At 35.5% G+C, this 18,967-nt stretch overlaps 1 protein-coding gene across 8 annotated transcripts in view; it reads left to right on the top strand.

The window, feature by feature from the left end:
- Positions 1 to 18,967, top strand: part of BRIP1 (BRCA1 interacting helicase 1) — a 187,980-nt gene that overhangs the window by 105,670 nt on the left and 63,343 nt on the right. For all 8 annotated transcript variants that reach the window (XM_003814472.6, XM_014342182.4, XM_055101590.2 and 5 more), the window contains 2 exons: positions 16,503 to 16,662; positions 17,960 to 18,081. In XM_003814472.6, coding sequence (XP_003814520.4) covers positions 16,503 to 16,662; positions 17,960 to 18,081 — 282 coding nt within the window. The remainder of the gene's footprint in view (positions 1 to 16,502; positions 16,663 to 17,959; positions 18,082 to 18,967) is intronic.

Raw genomic sequence — 18,967 nt, 5'->3', positions numbered from 1 at the left:
TGATCATGTTGAATTGTTCTTTTAATGTGTTGTTGAATTTGGTTTGCTAGTATTTTGTTGAGGATTTTTGCTTTTCTATTTATCAAGGATATTGGCCTACAGTTTTCTTTTCTTGTATTGTCCTTATCTGGCTTTGGTATCAGGGTGATAATGCTGGTCATGTAAAAAGAATTTAGAAGTATATCCTCCTTTTCAACTTCTTTGAAAGCATTTGAGAAAGATTGGTATTAGTTCTTTAACTGTTAGGTAGAATTCAGCAGTGAGCCAACAGGTCTTGGGCTTTTCTTTGATTGGAAAGAACTCATTATTGGTCTGTTTAAATTTTCTATTTCTTTATGATGCAGTCTTGGTAGGTTGTATGTGTCTAGGAATTTATCCATTTCTTCCAGGTATCCAGTTTATTTTGTTGGCTTATAATTGTTTGTAATAGTCACTTTGATCCTTTGTATTTTTGTGGTATCAGTTATAATATCTCCTCATTTGTTTCTCATTTTATTTGAATATTCTCTTTTTTTCTTGTTAATCTAGCTAAAGGTTTGTTGATTTCATTTATCTTTTCAAAAACCAATTCATAGTTCTGTTGATCTTTGTGTTGTTTTCCTAGTCTCTACTTTATTTATTTATTCTCTGATCTTTAGTACTTCTTTCCTTCTGTTAATTTTGGGCTGAGTTCTTCTTTTTCTAGATCCTTGAGGAGTAATGTTATTTATTTGGGATCTTCTTTTTTGATGTAGGCATTTGTTATTGTAAACTTTCCTCTTAGGACTACGTTTGCTGCATCCCTTAAGTTTTGGTATGTTGTGTTTCCATTTTTGTTTGTCTCAATATATTTTTTTAAAATTTCCCTTTTAATTTCTTCATTGCCCCCTTGGTTGTTTGGTTGTTCAGGAACATGTTGTTTAATTTCCATATATTTGTGAATTTTCCCAAATTTTCCTGTTACTCATTTCTAGTTTTATACCATTGTGGCCAGCAAAGATACTTGATATGATAACAAACTTAAATTTGTTAAAACTTGTTTCATGGCCTAATATATAATCTATCCTGGAGACTATTTTATGGTATTTGAGAAGAATGTGTATTCTGTTGCTCTTGAATGGGATATTCTGTACAGGAATACCTTATTTTATTGTGCTTTGCTTTATCGCACTTTGCAAATATGCTGGGTTTTTTTTTTTCATAAATTAAAGATTTGTGGCAACCCTGTGTCAAGCAAGTCTATTGTCACCATTTTTCCAATACTATGTACTCACTTCATGTCTCTGTGTCAGCATTTTTTTTAGCAATAAAGTATTTTAAAATTAAGGTATGTATTTTTTTAGACATAATGCCACTTGTACACATAATAGACTGCAGTATAGTATAAACATTAACCGTTTATATATGATGGGTAACAAAAATGTATGACTCACTTTATTGTGATATTTGCTTTATTGCGGTGGTCTGAAACTGAACCTACAATATCTCCAAGGTATGCCTGTAAATGCCTGTTAGGTCCATTTGGTCTAAATTTATTCAAGTCCAATGTTTTTAAATATATTTTCTGTCTGGATGATTTGTTCATTGTTGAAAGTGGGGTATCAATGTCTCCTACTATTATTGTATTAGAATCTATCTCTCTTTTCAGATCCTTTAATACTTGCTTTATATATTTAGGTACTTTGATGTTAGGTGCATGTGTATTTACAATTGTTATATCCTCTTGATGAATTGACCTTTTTTTGTTAAATAATGTTCTTCTTTGTTTCTTTTTACAGTATTTGACTTAGTCTATTTTGTCTTATGTAAGTATAGATAACCCCACTCTCTTTTGGTTTCCATTTTGTTGAATAGCTTTTTTCAGCTGCTCACTTTCAGCCTCTGTGCATCCTTAAAAGCAAATCTCTTGTAGGCAGCATATAGTTGGATCTTCTTTTCTTACTCTTTCTAAATTGCTCTGGGAATTAAGACTCTATGTCTTTTTGCTAGAGTGTAATTCATTTACATTCAAGGTAGGTATTGAAAGGTAAAGAGTTATTACTGCCATTTATTTATTTATTTATTTATTTATTTATTTATTTATTTATTTATTTATGACAGGGTCTTGCTCTGTCACCCAGGTCAGAGTGCAGGGGTGTGATCATAGGTCACTATAACCTTGAACTCCTGGGTTGAAGGGATCAACCTCAGCCTCCTGAGTAGCTGGTACTACAGGCATGTGCCACCACACCCAGATACATTTTTTAAAAACTTTTTTTTTTTAGAGACAGGGTCTTGCTGTTTTGCCCACACTGGTCTTAAACTCCTGGCTTCAAGCAATCCTTTGGCCTCAAGCAATCCTTCTGCCTCAGCCTCCTAAAGTGCTGGAATTACAGGCATGAGTGACCATGCCCACCCAGCATTGTGAATTATTTTCTAGTTGTTGTGTAGGTACTTCGTTTCTTTATTTCTCTTGCTGTCTTCCTTTGTGATTTGATGGTTTCCTGTAGTGGTATGCCTTGAGGCCTTTCTATGTTTGTTATGCACTGCACTGTAATTTAAATATTTTTCTTTTGGATCTTATTCACTAGATTGTGAAGTGATGCTTTCTCCAAAACATTTCTTTCAAGTTTTAGAGCAACAAATTTACAGCAGATTCAGATGGCAATACTTGAAAGTAGTAACTTTTAGGTAACATTATAGTGGTTGCTTCTTATTCATCTGCTTCCCTCAGCCTGGATTCTAATAGTGCAAGAGCACTGACCTCATTATAGTTTAATTATTAGCCCATTTACAGAAGTATAGAAAACGAGTTGCCTTTTTCACCTACAGTTAATCTATTCAGGAAAAGAATGAAACATATAGTTGAATTTGTGTGAATAAGTTTATACATTCAGATTTTAGCCAACATTATTAACTCAGTCAACAGTTCTTCATTTTTAAAAAGCAAAACAAGTCAGATTATATACATTTTAACTAAATGATTACTTTAGACATTGATGAATTAACTGTTGATGAAACAACAGTAATTCAGAATTTATGTTTCAAAGAGTTAAGAATTTGTTCCATACATAACATAGTATTGAGTTCTTATTGTTTTCTTTTCTTTTTTCTCTTTTTTTTTTCAAGACAGTGTCTCATTCTGTTGCCCAAGCTAGAGTGTGGTGGTACAATCACTGGCTCACTGTAGTCTTTACCTCCCTGGCTCAGGTGATCCTCCCACTTCAGCCTCCTGGGTAACTGGGACTACAGGAACATACCACCATGCCCAGTTATTTTTTTTGTAGAGATGGGGTTTAGCCATGTTGCCCAGGCTGGTCTCGAAATCCTGAGCTCAAGAGATCTGTCTGCCTTGGCCTCCCAAAGTGCTGGGATTACAGGTGTGAGCCACTGCGTCTGGCTTTTATTGTTTTCTTTTCACATGATTTCAGGAAAGTAGATTTTCATGTGTAAATATGTTAGTTGTTTTACAAATGTCATTTTTTGAAGTTTTTTGCATTGTAAATATCATTGTATATTTTTATCAGAATGTATCAAGAAGTAACTGTAAATCAAGGTGTCACTAGTGCATTACTGCACTAGTAGTGCAGCTCTGACATTTTCAGAGTCCTCAGTATTTTAACTAATTTATGAGAGAGAGTGTTCCTTTTCAGAGAGGGCTGTAGGATCTTCATTTCCAGTTAGATTGCCAACAGAGGTCTTACTTTCACTTTAGGGCAGTATTTGTCTATATTATTCCTCCAAGTGCACCTCCAACTGCACCTGTGTTCATTGAAAGTTTGATTCTGAAATATAACCCAGCCTCTTGAGGTGAAAGTGCTGAGTCAAATATCACCAAACAGGAAGCTGTTTCAATAGAAATTCATATTCTTGGTTTTCCTATATTTTCAGTTTGTATTTAGCAAAAATTAAGGACATTCATTTTTACTGTAACTAAAAAAGTTATTTAAAAAACACTACTACTTTTTCATTTTTATTAGTATTTAAAAGGAACTCTTTTTTATTTCTAACATATGCCACATATGGGTACATATCAACTGAATAAAAGAAAGTAAACATTTAAAACATATGAGTACCTCATGAAATGAATAATGAAGAATCATCTTTAGATGGAAAAATATACCAGGTTCTACTTATGAAATAAATTATGTGAGTAAGATTACAAAAGATGGTAGTCTGTTTAGGCAGGCCTATTAAAAGCATTAAGACTTGAGTACTGGCTATTAAAGTGAGTAAATGGCAATATTATAAAGTTAAACACATGCCAAAAAACATTTTCCAGAGGACTGGGATTGTAACAATACCATTAATGAGGGCAAAGAGGTCTTAATGCAATTTGCACTTTCTAAAGTTTCAAAAAGAGGCTTTGAGTTAGTGTATTATTAATGTACTGAACATCTGGAACTGTGTAAAAGCTATGGACATTGAGCAAATGCAGGATTTCCCCACTAGGTTGCATTCTAACTTATTCCCTCCCTAGCGAAATACTAGTTTTAAAGAAGTTTGACAAAGTAAAATGACAATATCCAGATAAGACATGGGCATTCTAAAGTGTCTTTTAGTTTGTGAGATCTGACTTTTAAAAAAATTGCCTCTGAGGTTAACAAATTGAAGTGATGTGAACACCAATTAGTAAATTAAATCATCTCTATCACTATATGTTGGCTGGTCTCCCTATATGAATAGTATTTACCCTTTATGAGCTATTAAGTAAGATATTTTCAACAAAGATACCTCACATTTTTCATATATGTAAGCCATAAGACCTGAGAGACAGCTCTGTGTCATCGTACTTTCCTTTAAGTTAGTTTTTAGGTGCCTAGTTAGGATACCTAAGAGAATTTAACAGTTGAGTTATTTTTGTGTTTATTTATGTGATTTCTCTGGCAAGACAGAAATAGTTAAGCTGTCTAAATGTGTAATTCAAGTGTCACCTGCAATGAGAATATAAAAGCTGTAGACCTAAATATTTTGTTATCTGAAACTGAAAATTTGCTATAGGCCATTTTCACTAAAATAACCAGTATGTTTTTGCTATAGAATTGTACTCCAAATTTGCATGTAGCCCCTGTGTAATCCTTAACAAAAGGTTTTAAGGTACTTTAAAAAAAAATCTCCACTGAAGAAATTAAAATAAAACACATTGTGTTCTGTGGAAATGTGTCATAGTCACCAAATTCTCCCTTTTATGAAGTGTTCCTCATAGCTCTTTGCCCGAACTAAAATCCGGATAGACCCAGAGGACATACCACTTCGTCAGACCTTCCAAATTGTGACCATCCTTTCCTCTCGTAACTTGCAGTATCTCAGACTTAGTATCCTATTTACTCTCCATTGTTCTTTCTAAATCTTTACCTGTCTGTTTTCTTCCGGAAGGGAGGGGAGAAGAAAGGAAGGGAGGAAGGAATGAATGAACAAAGTCTCACCAAGAGAAAACTAGTCTAGTCTAGCTGGTCTGTTTGCTCATGTCTTTTAGTCATACCCTTCTTTCCCCCTCATCTTTGTCATCTTACAAAGCATCTGGATACTCTTATTTTTAATATTTTATTTTTATTTGTTTTTTCAGATAGGGTCTCACTCTATCACCCAGGCTGGATTACGGTGGCATGATCACAGCTCAGTGCAGCCTCAACCTCCAGGGCTCAAGCAGTCCTCCCACCTCAGCCTCCTGAGTAACTGGGATCACAGGCACACACCACCACACCCAGCTAATTTTTGTACTTTTGTAGATACAGGGTTTTGCCAAGTTGCCCAGGCTGGTCTTAAACTCCTGGGCTCAAGTGATCCTCCAGCCTCAGCATCTCAAAGTGCTGGGATTACAGGTGTGAGCCACTGCACCCAGCCAACTCTTCTTTTATTAAGGACTTGGGCATCTGGTTTTACAGTTATGTTTTACCCCTCCCTACTCTCCTCCCTGACCTTCCATTGTTTTGGACCTTCATTTTTCATTCATTTATAAAATTCATTCAAAAAGTATTTACTGACCACTTTCTATATGTAAGGTACTATTCTATGCACTGGGCAATCAGCAGTAAGTAAAACAGACAAAAATCATTGTCCTTTTGTATTCCAGGGTGAGAGACAGAAAATAAATGAGAGACACAGAAAGCTACTAATATGTTAGATGATATTATGGACTGAATGTTTGTATACCACCAAATTTTTTATGTTGAAGCCCTAACCCCCAGTGTGGTTATATTTGGAGATGGGGCCTCTAAGGAAGTAATTGCGGTTAAATGAGGCTGTAAGGGTGGGGGCCTTCCTTATCTGATAGGATTAGTGTTCTTATAAGAAGAGACACCAGAAAACTCCATTGCTCTCTCTCCCTGTTCCTCTCTGAATAGAGAGGAAAGGCCATGTGAGGACACAGAAGGTGGCTGTCTGCAAGCCAAGAAGAGAGCCCTAACCAGAAATCAAGTTAACAGGCACCTTTATCTTGGACTTCATAGCCAAGAAGTAAGAAATAAATTTCTCTTGTTTAAGCCACTCAATCTGTGGCTTAAACTAATAACTGTAAGAAATAAATTTCTTTTGTTTAAGCCATTCAGTCTGATATTTTTGTATGGTAGCCTGAGGGGACTAATACAGATGGTGATAAGTGCTATGTAGAAAACTAAAGCAAGGAAAGGGGGAAAAGAGGATCCTGGGGTTGGAATTTTTTTGGGTGGGGGCTGGAGGGTGCTCATTTAGAATTTAATTGGATGGTTTGGGAAGGCCTATCTGAGAAGGTGACAGTGAGTAAAAGTGTAAAGGAAGAGAGGAAGCAAACCATTCTGATTTAGGGGGAAGAATGTTCAGATAGTGGGAATCTTGAGACAGGAGAGTACCTAGTTTGAGCAAAAGGAAGCCATTGTAGCAGAGTAGGACTGAAGTATGGGGAATTGAAGGAGATACGGTCAAAGAAATAGCTGGGTAAAATCACACCACAGTAAGAATTTAGATTTTGTTCTAAATGCAGTAGGAAGCCATTGGAGGGTTTAAACTTAGTTTTAAAAGGATTATGTTGGCTGCTGTATGGAAAATGGACTGTAGAGAGCATAGGCTGAAGCAAGGGTGACTGTTAAGGAGTCTGCTGTAATCTAGATGATAGATGGTGGTGGCTTGGACCACTGTGGTAGCAGTAAAGATAGTGAGAAATGTTTAGAGTCTAGATAAATTTAAAAGTAGTGCTGGCAGGATTTGCTGATGAATTGGATGAGCAGTAGTAGAGATGAGGGGCTGGGTGTGGTGGCTCATGCATATAATCCCTTTGGGAAGCCAAGGTGGAGGATTGCTTGAGTCCAGGAGTTCAAGACCAGCCTTGGCAACACAGCAAGACCCTGTCTGGTTTTTTTTTGTTGTTGTTGTTGTTGTTGTTGTTTTCAAGCCAGACATGGCAGTGCATACCTGTAGTCCCAGCTACTTGAGAGGTTGAGGTGGGAGGATCGCTTGAGCCCAGGAATGTGAGGCTACAATGAGCTGTGATCACACCACTGCACTTCAGCCTGAGCAACAGAGTGAGATCCCATCTCTAAAAAAAAAAAAAAAAAAAACAGAGAGGAAATAAGATTTTCTTGCTGGTCCCCCCTTTTAAATCTGTACTCTCCCACTAGGCAATCTCATCTCTATACATTCTTTTTTAGTTTTATCTTTTATCATGCTTTCCTAATATATAATTAAATTCTGACTTCTTCCTTAAGTACTATGCCCATATACCCAACTGCCATATCAACATTTCCATTTGGATATCTTAAAGGCAACAAACTTTTAATCTTTCCTTCCAGTCTTGGTCCTTTGCCAGTGTTGCCTGTATGAATGAATGGTACTGTCTTAGTTCATTTTCTGTTGCTTGTAACAGACTACCTGAAACTGGGTGATTTATTTTTTAAAAGGAATTTATTTCTTGCAGTTACAGAGGCTGAGAAGTTCAAGACTGAGAGGCTGCATCTGGTGCGGGCCTTCTTGCTGGTGGGAACTCTCTGCTGAGTCCCAGGGTGGCTCAGAGTATCACAGGGCAAGGAGGCTGAGTATACAAGCTCGAGTCTCTATTCCTTTTTGTATAAAGCCACTAGTCCCACTCCCATGATAAGCCATTAATACATGACTGGACAAATCCATTCATGAGGGCAGCACTCTTGTTACCCTGTCACCTCTTAAAATCCCCCACCTCTCAATGCTGCCACATTAGAGATTAAATTTCAACATTTTGGAGAGGACAAATGTTCAAAACATAGCAGGTACTGTAATCATATTTGGGCTAATCATATACCTACAGAGCACCTGTGAACCTTTTTCTCCCTTCCCTGTCATGTCCCATCCAACACCATATCTTACTCATTTTAATTTTAAGTATTTTTATAATCTGTTCACTTTTCTTTCTCTACAGTTAATTTTCAAAAAGATAAAGTCATAGCTCACATATAAAGTTAACACCTATCACAGATTTTATTAAACTCACTGATTAATGAAGAAAAAGTATGATGATTGGCTTATTCAGAGAGCATTTAAGGATTTACGTACTTGTAGGCAATTTAATAAAGGAATAGACTATAAGAAAACTGGTTGATGTACTACAGGGCAATAAATAGTAACTTTTAGGGTTATCTTTTCTCCTGAACAGAAATGATTTGTATTTGTATTAGACAAAAATATCTAAGTTGAAATATAATTTTGCTAAGTCTGGAACCTTAATTAATAGTGAACAGTGAGTTCAACAAAGTGTATTTCCCTAGATAATCTTCTAGTGGGCCTTTGCCTCCATTTGAAATGGAAAGTTTGTACTGTTTCTTTTTTATCTTATTCTCAAGGTTTGCATATTTCTTCTTAACTCTTTCTAATTCAAGCTACCACCATCTCTGGATTACTATATTAGTAGCCTAAATGTACCTGTTATAACCCCTCCTCTAACTCATCATATTAATAATCAGACTAACGTTGTTTAATTTTTATATTTTATATTTGTGAAATATGTGTGTATATAAGTCTACAAAACTAATATGTACATTTTAAATAATAATAAAATGGAGATCTGAGTATCCATCACCCAGCTTAAGAAATAGAACATTATTTCTACATTAGAAGCTTCCATCTGGCCAGGCGCAGTGGGTCATGCCTGTGATCCCGGCACTTTGGGAGGCTGAGGGGTGGATCACCTGAGGTCAGGAGTTCGAGACCAGCCTGACCAATATGGTGAAACCCCGTCTCTACTAAAAATACAAAAATTAGTCAGGTGTGGTGGTGTCCGCCTGTAGTCCCAGCTACTCAGGAGGCTGGGACAGGAGAATTGCTTGAACTCAGGAGGCGGAGATTTCAGTGAGCCGAGATCGCACCACTGTACTCCAGCCTGGGTGACAGAGCGAGACTCTGTCTCAAAAAAAAAATCCTCCATTTGTTCCTTCCCAATTGTATCCTCCTAAAGCTAAAGGTATTAGTTTCATGAGTTTTTTAAAGTTATATATATTTTTCTCAAAGAACATATTGTTTTTGAACTTTATATAAATGAAATCATATTTATCTATCTGTATTTGCATTTTTTACTCAACATCTAGAAGTTTATGATTCATCCTTGTTAATATGTGAGAAACTAGTTCATTTATTTATGTTACTACATAGTATTCATTTGTGTGTTTTCAATTTTTAAAATTGTGGTAAAATACACATGACATAAAATTTACCTTTTAAGCATTTTTAAGTGTACAATTTAGTGCCATCAAGTACATTCATGATGTTGTACAACCATCACCAGTATCCCTTTCCAAAACTTTTCAATCATCCCAGTCAGAAACTGTACTGATGGAACAATGACTCCTGTTTAGCCCCTTCCCTCAGGCCCTGGTAACCTCTGTTCTACTTCCCATCTCTAAGAATTTGTCTATTCTAGGTACCTCATATAAGTGAAATCATACAATATTTGTACTTTGTGTACAAAAATACAGTGGCTTTTTTCACTTACTATGGGTTTATCCATATTCAAGCATTTGTCAGAATTTCATTCCTTTATAGTTGAATAATTTTCCATTGCATGTAGGTCATACATTTTGTTTATTCATCTGTTGATCGACACTTGAGTTGTTTCCACTATTTGGTTATTGGGAATAATGCTTCTATAAACATCAGCATACAGCTGTTTGTTTGGATCCTAGTACCTGTTTGTTTGGATATTTGGGGTTATATACTTAGGAGTGGAATTGCTGGATCATATGGTAATTCTATGCTTATGAACTTTTGAGGAACTGCCAGACTGTTTTCCTCAGCAGTTGTACCATTTTACATTGCCACTAGCAATGTGTGACAGTTACAGTTTCTGCATGTCCTTGCAACACTTACTTATTTGGACAGCAGTTATACTAAGTGAAGTGGGACTTCATTGTGGTTTTGACTTGCAGTTTCCTAATGACTAAGGATGTTGAGCATCTTTTCATGTCCTTTGGGCCTTTTTTTTTTTTAATCATTCAAGAAATGTCTATTAAAGTCCTTTGCCTATATTTGAATCTGTTTGGTTTTCTCGTTGTTGAGTTGTAGTTCTTTGTATCTTCTGGATATTAATCTTTTATCAGCCATATGCTTTGCATTCTGTGTACCATCATTTTAACTTTCTTGACAGTATCCAAAAAAGTTTTATAATTTTTTATGAAATCCGAGTTTATCTGTATTTTTCTTTTGTTACTTATGCTTTTGGTGCCACAGCCAACAAATCATTGCCAAATCCAAGGTCATAAAGCCTTCTATTTTTTTCTTTTAGAGTTTTATATTTTTTAGCTCTTACAGTAATGTCTTTGACCAATGTTGAGTTAATTTTTATTATGTAGGCAAGGTGTTACTTCATTCTTTTTACATGTGGTGATCCAGTTTTCTCAACACCATCTGCTGAAAAGAATCTTCATGCATTGTTTCAATAATGCAAAAAAGCATTTGACAAAATGCAACACACTTTCATGATACAAATTCTCAACAAGGTAGGAATAGAAGGAAATTTAATATAATAAAGGTCATATGTAAGAAGCTCGTAGCATACTCAGTGGTGCAAACTGAAAGGTTTTCCTCTAAGATCAGAAACAGGGCAAGGATGCCCACTCTTGCCATTTCTGTATAACGTAGTACTAGAATTCCTAACCAGAGCAGTTAGGCAAGAAAAAGGAATAAAAGTCTTCCAAATGGGAAAGGAAAAAGTAAAATTGTCCTTATTTACAGACGTGATCTTTCCTAAAGATCTTATTTTTAAAAAAACTGTTAGGACTAATAAATTGAGTAAAGTTGCAATATGCAAAATTAACATACAAAAATGAGTTGTATTTCTATACGCTGACAACAAACTGTCTGAAAAGCAAATTAGGAAAACATTTCCATTTGCAGTAGTATCAAAACAAATAGAATACTTAGGAATAAACTTAAGGAGGTAAAAGACTTGTATATTGAAACCCATAAAACATTTCTATATATACTGTTTTATTTTGATTCTTATTTCCTTTTCTGTTTTCCACAGTGGCTATACTGTTTTATATTCCCACCAGCAATACACAAGGATTCCAATATCACAACATCTTCACTAATAGTTGTTATTTTATTTATTTATTTAAATAATGGCATTCCTAACAGCTGTGAACCAATATCTCATCGTGGTTTTGATTTGCATTTCCCTGATAATTACTGATGTTGAGCATCTTTCCATATACCTGTTAACCATTTGTATGTCTTCTTTGGAGAACTGTCTATTCATGTCCTTTGCCTGTTTTTCAATTTTTTTTTAATATTGAGTTTCTTAATATATTTTGGATATTAACCCCTTATCAGATATATGGTTTGCAGATATTTTTTCTCATCCTTTAGGTTGCCTTTCCACTCTTTTTTTTCCCTTTACTTTGCAGAAACCTTTTAGTTTGTTGTGGTCCCAATCGTAGGTTTTACTTTTATTGCCTGTGCTTTTATGTCATATGCATAAAATCATTGTTAAATCCAATGTTACAAAAATTTTCTCCTGTGTTTTTTTCTATGAGTTTTGCAGTTTCAAGTCTTTTTTTTTTTCAGACAGAGTCTCGCTCTGTCGCCAGGCTGGAGTGTAGTGGCGTGATCTTGGCTCACTGCAACCTCCGCCTCCCAGGTTCAAGCGATTCTCGCCTCAGCCTCCAGAGTAGCTGGGACTACAGGCGCGCGCCACCATGCCCGGCTAATTTTTTGTATTTTTAGTACAGATGGGGTTTCACCGTGTTAGCCAGGATGGTCTCAATCTCCTGACCTCGTGATCTGCCCACCTTGGCCTCCCAAAGTGCTGGGATTACAGGCATGAGCCACTGCGCCCGGCCAACAGTTTGAAATCTTACATTTAAGTCTAATCCATTTTGAGTGAACTTTTGTGTTTTGTGTAAGATAAAGGTCCAGTTTTATTCTTTTGCATGTGGATATTGTTTGCCCTGAACTATTTGTTGAAGAGACTGTCCTTTCCCCATTATGTATTTTTGGCACCCTTGCCGAAGATCAGTTGATCATACATGTGTGGATTTATTTCCAGGCTCTCTATTCTCTTCCAATGGTCTATATGTCTGTCTTTATGGCAATGCAATTACTATTTTGATTATGGTGGGTTTGTAAGATGTAAGTGTCATGAAGCACGATGCCTCTAGCTTTGTTGTTCTTTCTCAAGATTGTTTTGATTATTCCAAGTCCTTTGTGGTTGCATATTAATTTTTGTATTTTTTTCTGTTTCTGTAAAAAATGTCATTGGGATTTTGATAGGAATTACATTGAATCTACATTTGTATTAGTCTTTAAAATCAATGGTCCCCAACCTTCTTAGCACCAGGGACTGGTTTTGTGGAAGACAGCTTTTCCACAGACCTGGGTTGGGGGTGGGGGTGATGGTTTCGGGATGAAACTGTTCCACCTCAGATCATCAGGCATTAGATTCTCATAAGGAGCATATAACCTAGATCCCTTGCAAGCACAGTTCACAATAGGGTTTGCACCCCTAAGAGAATATAATGCTGCTGCTGATCTGACAGGAGACGGAGCTCAGGCAGTAATGCTCACTCACCTGCCACTCACCTCCTGCTGTGTAGCCTGGATTCTACCAGTACCCGTCTGTGGCCTGGGGGTTGGGGACCCCTGCTTTAAATGTTTCATAGAGGACTGTGCATAGTGGCTCACACCTGTAATCCCAGCACTTTGGGAGGCCAAGGCAGGAGGAGCACTTGAGGCCAGGAGTTCAAGACCAACCTGGGCAATATAGTGAGACTCCATACCTACAAAAAAAAAAAAATTACCAGGGCATGGTGGCTCATGCCTCTAGTCCTAGCTACTTGGGAGGCTGAAGTAGGAAGATTGCTTGAGCCAGGAGTTTGAGGTTACAGTGAACTATGATCACATTACTACACTCCAGCCTGGGTGACAGAGCAAGAGTGTATCTCAAAAATAAATAAATTAATTAGCAAAGAAATGAAAATAAAAAATTAATAAAATTAAATAAATAAAAATGTTTTGTAGAATCGGTATTGAGGCCATTTAGGTCCTTAGCTTTTCTTTGATGGGAGACTTTTTGTTACTGATTCAGTCTCCTTACTAGTCTGTTCAGATTTTCTGTTTCTTCATTATTCAGTCTTGGTAGGTTGTATATTACTAGGAATTTGTCCATTTCATCTATTTTATCCAATTTATTGGCATATAATTTTTCAGGGTAGTCTTTTATTGTATCGGTGGCATCAGTGTGTCTTCTTTCATTTCTGATTTTCTCTTTTTTTTTTTTCTTAACCAATCTAGGTAAAGACTTGTCAATTCTGTTGATCTTTTCAAAAACCAACTGTTTTTTAATTGTTTTTCTGTTCCCTATTTTATTTCTGCTCTAATCTTAATATTTCTTTCCTTCTGCAAACTTTGAGTTTACTTTGTTCTTTTTCTAGTTCCCTGAAGTGTAGAATTGGGTTACTTGAGATCTTTCTTTTTTAATGTTGGCATTACCGCTATAAACTTTCCTCTTAGTACTGCTTTTGGTGTATTTCTTACTTTTGGTATGTTGTGGTTTTTTTTCCACTGGTCTCAAGATAATTTCATAACTTTCCTTTTGATTTCTTTTTTGACCCATTCATTGGTTGTTCAAAAGTGTGTTAATTTTCATATTTTTGTAAATTTGCTGGTTTTCTTTCTGATACTGAATTTTAGTTTGATTCTGTTGTGGTTGCAAAAGATACCTGGTATTAATTTTTATCTTACATTTGTTAAGACTTGCTTTGTTACCTAACACATGATCTGTCCTAGAGAATGTTCCATGTACAGTTGTGAAGAATATGTATTTTGCTGCTGTTGGGTAAAATGTTCTATATATGTCAGGTCCATCTGGTCTCTGGTATTGTTCAAGTTCCGTTTCCTTGTTTATCTTCTGTTTGGATGTTTTATTCATTACTGAAGGTGAGATATATGACTTTCCTACTCCTCTTATATTGCTGTTTATTTCTCTCTTCAGTACAATCACTATTTGCTTGCTATATTTGGGTGCTCTGATGTTGGTTGTGTGTATATTTATAGTTGTTAAATATTCCCAGTGAATTGACCCATTTATCATTATATAATGTCCTTTTTTTTTGTCTCTTGTGACAATTTTTGACTTAGAATCTATTTAGTATCTTAGAATTGCCACCTCTGCTGTCTTTTGGTTACCATTTATAAGTAATATCTTTTTCTATCCCTTCACTTTCAGCCTATGGGTATCCTTAAATTTAAAGTGAGTCACTTGCAGACAGCGTTTTTATCTATCCAGCTACTTTATATCTTTTGATTAGAAAATTTAATCCATTTACATTTAAAGTAATGACCGATAGGGAAAGACATTATTATCATTTCAATAATTGTTTTCTGTCTAACTATAGCTTTTTTGTTCCTCTATTCCTCCCTTGATGTCTTTCTGGAGAATAAAAAGTAATATAATAACTTCTTAGCTGTGTTTATGGAATTAAAGTAGTTCTTCCTATTTAATTAAAGCATATTATACAGCAGTTAACTATTTTACTAATGTTTTGTTTTATAGTCTTATTAAGAAGTTTATTTCTAAAAATAGTTAAAGGTAAAATTGAGGAAATAAACTATCTTATAAAAATTGATCAGTTGCTGTTTTCCAGAGAATTTTGGGTGGTTTCTTATAATAACTTGTCCAAATTGTGTAGAACTCATAGTATATAACAAGTGGATAAAACAGTTCAATTTAAATAATAATCTCTAATATTAGCTTTTGTCTTTTTCATTTATTCAGCTTTATTATTAACTTCTTTCTTTGCATTTGCTATATTTCATTTTCTAGCTTCTTGGAAAGAATACTTGATTCTTTTATTTTGACATTTTAAAAATAAATATATTTAAAGCTATAAATGTATTTCCACGTATTGCCATTGCTGTATGCCACATGTTTCGAATTGTGAGTGCTTTTCTTATTCATAACTAAAGATTTCATGAGTTATACTGTGTTTTTTCTATTTAACTCATATGGTTTTTAAGAATATGAGTTTTACAGCCACGTGTGTTGGTTCACACCTGTAATTTCAGCACTTTGGAAGGCTGAGTCTGGAGGATCCCTTGAGACCAGAAGTTTGAGACTAGCCTGGGCAACAAAGCAGGATCTCATCTCTACACAAAATATAAAAATTAGCTGGGTGTAGTGGCATGCACCTGTAGTCCCAGCTACTCAGGAGGCTAAGGTGGAGGGATTGCCTGAGCCTAGTAGTTCGAGGCTGCACTGAGCTATGATCTTGCCACTGTACTCCAGCCTGGGTGACAGAGACCCTGTCTCTAAAATCAATCAATCAATCAAGATGAGTTTTTGTTTTGGGCTTGACTTTTAATCTACCATGACTTTATATTATTGACTTTTAATCTACCATGGCATAACTGTTGAAATATGTGATCAATATGATAAGGATTGCTTAAAATTTGTTGAATGTCCTTTTGTAATCTAGCCCATGGCTGTAAATGTTCCATTTGTGCCCATATATTTTCTACTTCTTGGCTGAGTCTTTATTTATATCTTTTTTCAATGCAGGTTATTAATGATGATCAAATATTCAAATAATGAGCTTATCTGCCTATACACTTAGTAAAATGATCTTAAATCATCTTCATTTGAAGACTATTTAAGAATATTAAGAAACTTCACCTTAGGTTTAAAGAGAGAACTTAAAGTTTGTTAACTTTGACAGAGGTTTTTTGTTTTTTGCTTTTGCTTTTGAAATTGCCAAGATAGTAGTAGTAGTAGTAGTAGTGGTGGTGGTGGTAGAAATTGCCAAGATAATAGTAGAAGTAGTAGTAGTAATAGTAGTAGTAGCAGTAGTAGTGGTAGAAATTGCCAAGATAATAGTAGTAGTAGCAGCAGCAGCAGCTAACTGTGCCAGCACCATTCAGATCTCTCTAAATCTGTTAATAAATTTAACCCCATAACAGCTCTATGAGATATATTGTTTTCCTCATTTTATAGATGAGAAAAGACACAGAGAGATTAATATACTTGCCATAGTCACATTGGCTTAAACAAATGAAGTTAAGTTTGTTTAGCTAGACACACAAAAAATAATTTTTTTCTTTCCCCTCTTTAGTTATTAGAAAAATTAAAAGAACGTTGGCTCTCTACTGGTTTATGGCATAATCTGGAGTTGGTGAAGACAGTCATTGTAGAACCACAGGGAGGAGAAAAAACGAATTTTGATGAATTACTGCAGGTGTACTATGACGCAATCAAATACAAAGGAGAGAAAGGTAGCTGGAAATTATTTCATGGTCGGTGAAAAAATATTTTTTATTACAAAGTAAGAAGGTACAATTACAATTTTATATTTTTAGATGAATTACACTTAAGAGAAAAATTATAATCCTGAGTGAAAAGAAAATAAATTGGGTAAAGAAATTCTTTTAATTGTACTTGTTCTCCTATGAATATTTTCACTTGGGTATGCTGATTCAACTTTAAGAAAAACGATGCCATCATCTCACAGTCTTCAGTGCACTACCTGAAATAGTTTGTGCAAAAAGGCAGTTAGGATATATATAAATATATTCCTTACTAGCCAAATGAGACCTATATTTTGATGCATTTAGTACACTTGGTGCTTGTATTCTATTACATAAAGTAAACTTGAATTTTCAAAACATAACTGAAAACTCAATTCCAAGTTAGAGCATATCCATGAAGAGTTTGATATGAGGCCGGGCGTGGTGGCTCTTGCCTGTAATCCTAGCGCTTTGGGAGGCTGAGGCGGGTGGGTCACTTGAGCCCAGGAGTTCGAGACCAGCCTGGGCAACATGGTGAAATCCTGTCTCTACAAAAAGTACAAACATTAGCAGGGTGTGGTGCGTGTGCCTATAGTTCCAACTACTTGGGAGGCCAAGGTGGGAGGATTACCTGAGCCCAGGAGGTCAAGGCTGCAGTGAGCTGTGATTGTGCCACTGCACTCCAGCCTGGCTGACAGAGTGAGACCCTGTCTCACACACAAAAAATAATAAAATAAAATAAAAAAGTTTGATGTGAAGGGATAGTAGTAGTTTATGAACAATGCAAGAAAGAGGTAATATAACATATGAGTATCTTTTTATGGTGTATATATTATGGTGTTCTCTGTGTCTGTTTTCAATACTTTTAAATATATTGATTCCATATGATATGTATTATCAATTACAATTATTTCAATTATTCTGAGAATTTTACTTTCAGGTGGTAAAGGTAATAATGCAACTTCAATTTTTATTAAATAAACCTGTTTATAATCACACAGTTCATATGCAAGTTGCTATTCTGACATGTTTTTACTGTATAAGTTATCTGGAAGATGCAGAGTTTGTAAATTGGTTTGCTACCCTTTTGCATATAAATGTAATTGTGTTCCCCTTATTTACTTAAAGACATTGAACTTTTAAAACTTTATCTCATAATAGTGTTTTATTTTGATTATTTTAAATTTGCTACTGTAATTACTATAATTATAAATCAGGTATTTTCAAAATGACAAGAATAAGCAATTTCTGAGAATTTTGGATATGCTTTTTTCTGTTGTTTAAGATGGAGCTCTCCTGGTAGCAGTTTGTCGTGGTAAAGTGAGTGAGGGTCTGGATTTCTCAGATGACAATGCCCGTGCTGTCATAACAATAGGAATTCCTTTTCCAAATGTGAAAGATCTACAGGTAGGCCATCAAAACCTTAAGTTTTATTATTACAGGAGTCATTGGTTTTGTATAAAGTTAATTGCAGGGATCCCTCATTTTATTGTGCTTTGCTTTATAGTGCTTTTTTACAAATTGAAGGTTTATGGTAACCCTGCATTGTGCAAGTCTTTCAGCACCATTTTTCCAACAGCATGTGGTCACTTGTTTCTGTTTCACATTTTGGTTAATTCTCACAATATTTCAAACCTTTTCATTATTATTATACTGTTAGGGTAATCTGTGATAAGTGATCTTTGATGTTACTATTGTAATTGTTTTGGGGCATCTCATACTGTACCCACATAAGAGAGCAAACGTAATTCATAAGTGATGTATGTATTCTAACTGCTCCACTGACCACCCTTCCCCCATTTCTCTCTCCTTGGGACTCTCCATTCCCTGAGACACAACAATACTGAAATTAGGCCAGTTAATAACCCTACAATGGCCCCAAAGTGTTCAAGTGAAAGGAAGTGTTGCATGCTTCCTACTTTAAATCAAAGGCGAGACATGATTAAGCTTAGTGAGCAAGGCATATTGAAAGCTGAGACAAGACAAAAGCTAGGCCTCTTGCACCAACCAATTAGCCATATTGTGAATGCAAAGGAAAAGTTCTTCAAAGGAATTAAAAGTGTTACTCCAGTGAATGTACAAATAATAAGCAAACAGTCTTATTACTGATATAGAGAAAGGTTTAGTGTCTGGAAAGAAGATCAAACTGTCTGTAACATTCTCTTAAGCCAAAACTTAATTCAGAGCAAGGCCCTAACTCTCTTCAATTCTGTGAAAGCTGAGAGAGGTGAGGAGGCTGCAGAAAAGTTTGAAGCTAGCAGAGGTTGTTTCATGAGGTTTAAGGAAAGAAGCT

This window comes from Pan paniscus, chromosome 19 (genome assembly GCF_029289425.2).
Source record: "Pan paniscus chromosome 19, NHGRI_mPanPan1-v2.0_pri, whole genome shotgun sequence".
In the NCBI taxonomy this organism is placed as follows: Eukaryota; Metazoa; Chordata; class Mammalia; order Primates; family Hominidae; genus Pan; species Pan paniscus.
Note: the sequence above shows the minus strand (reverse complement) of the source record. Positions and strands in the feature narration are given on the sequence as shown.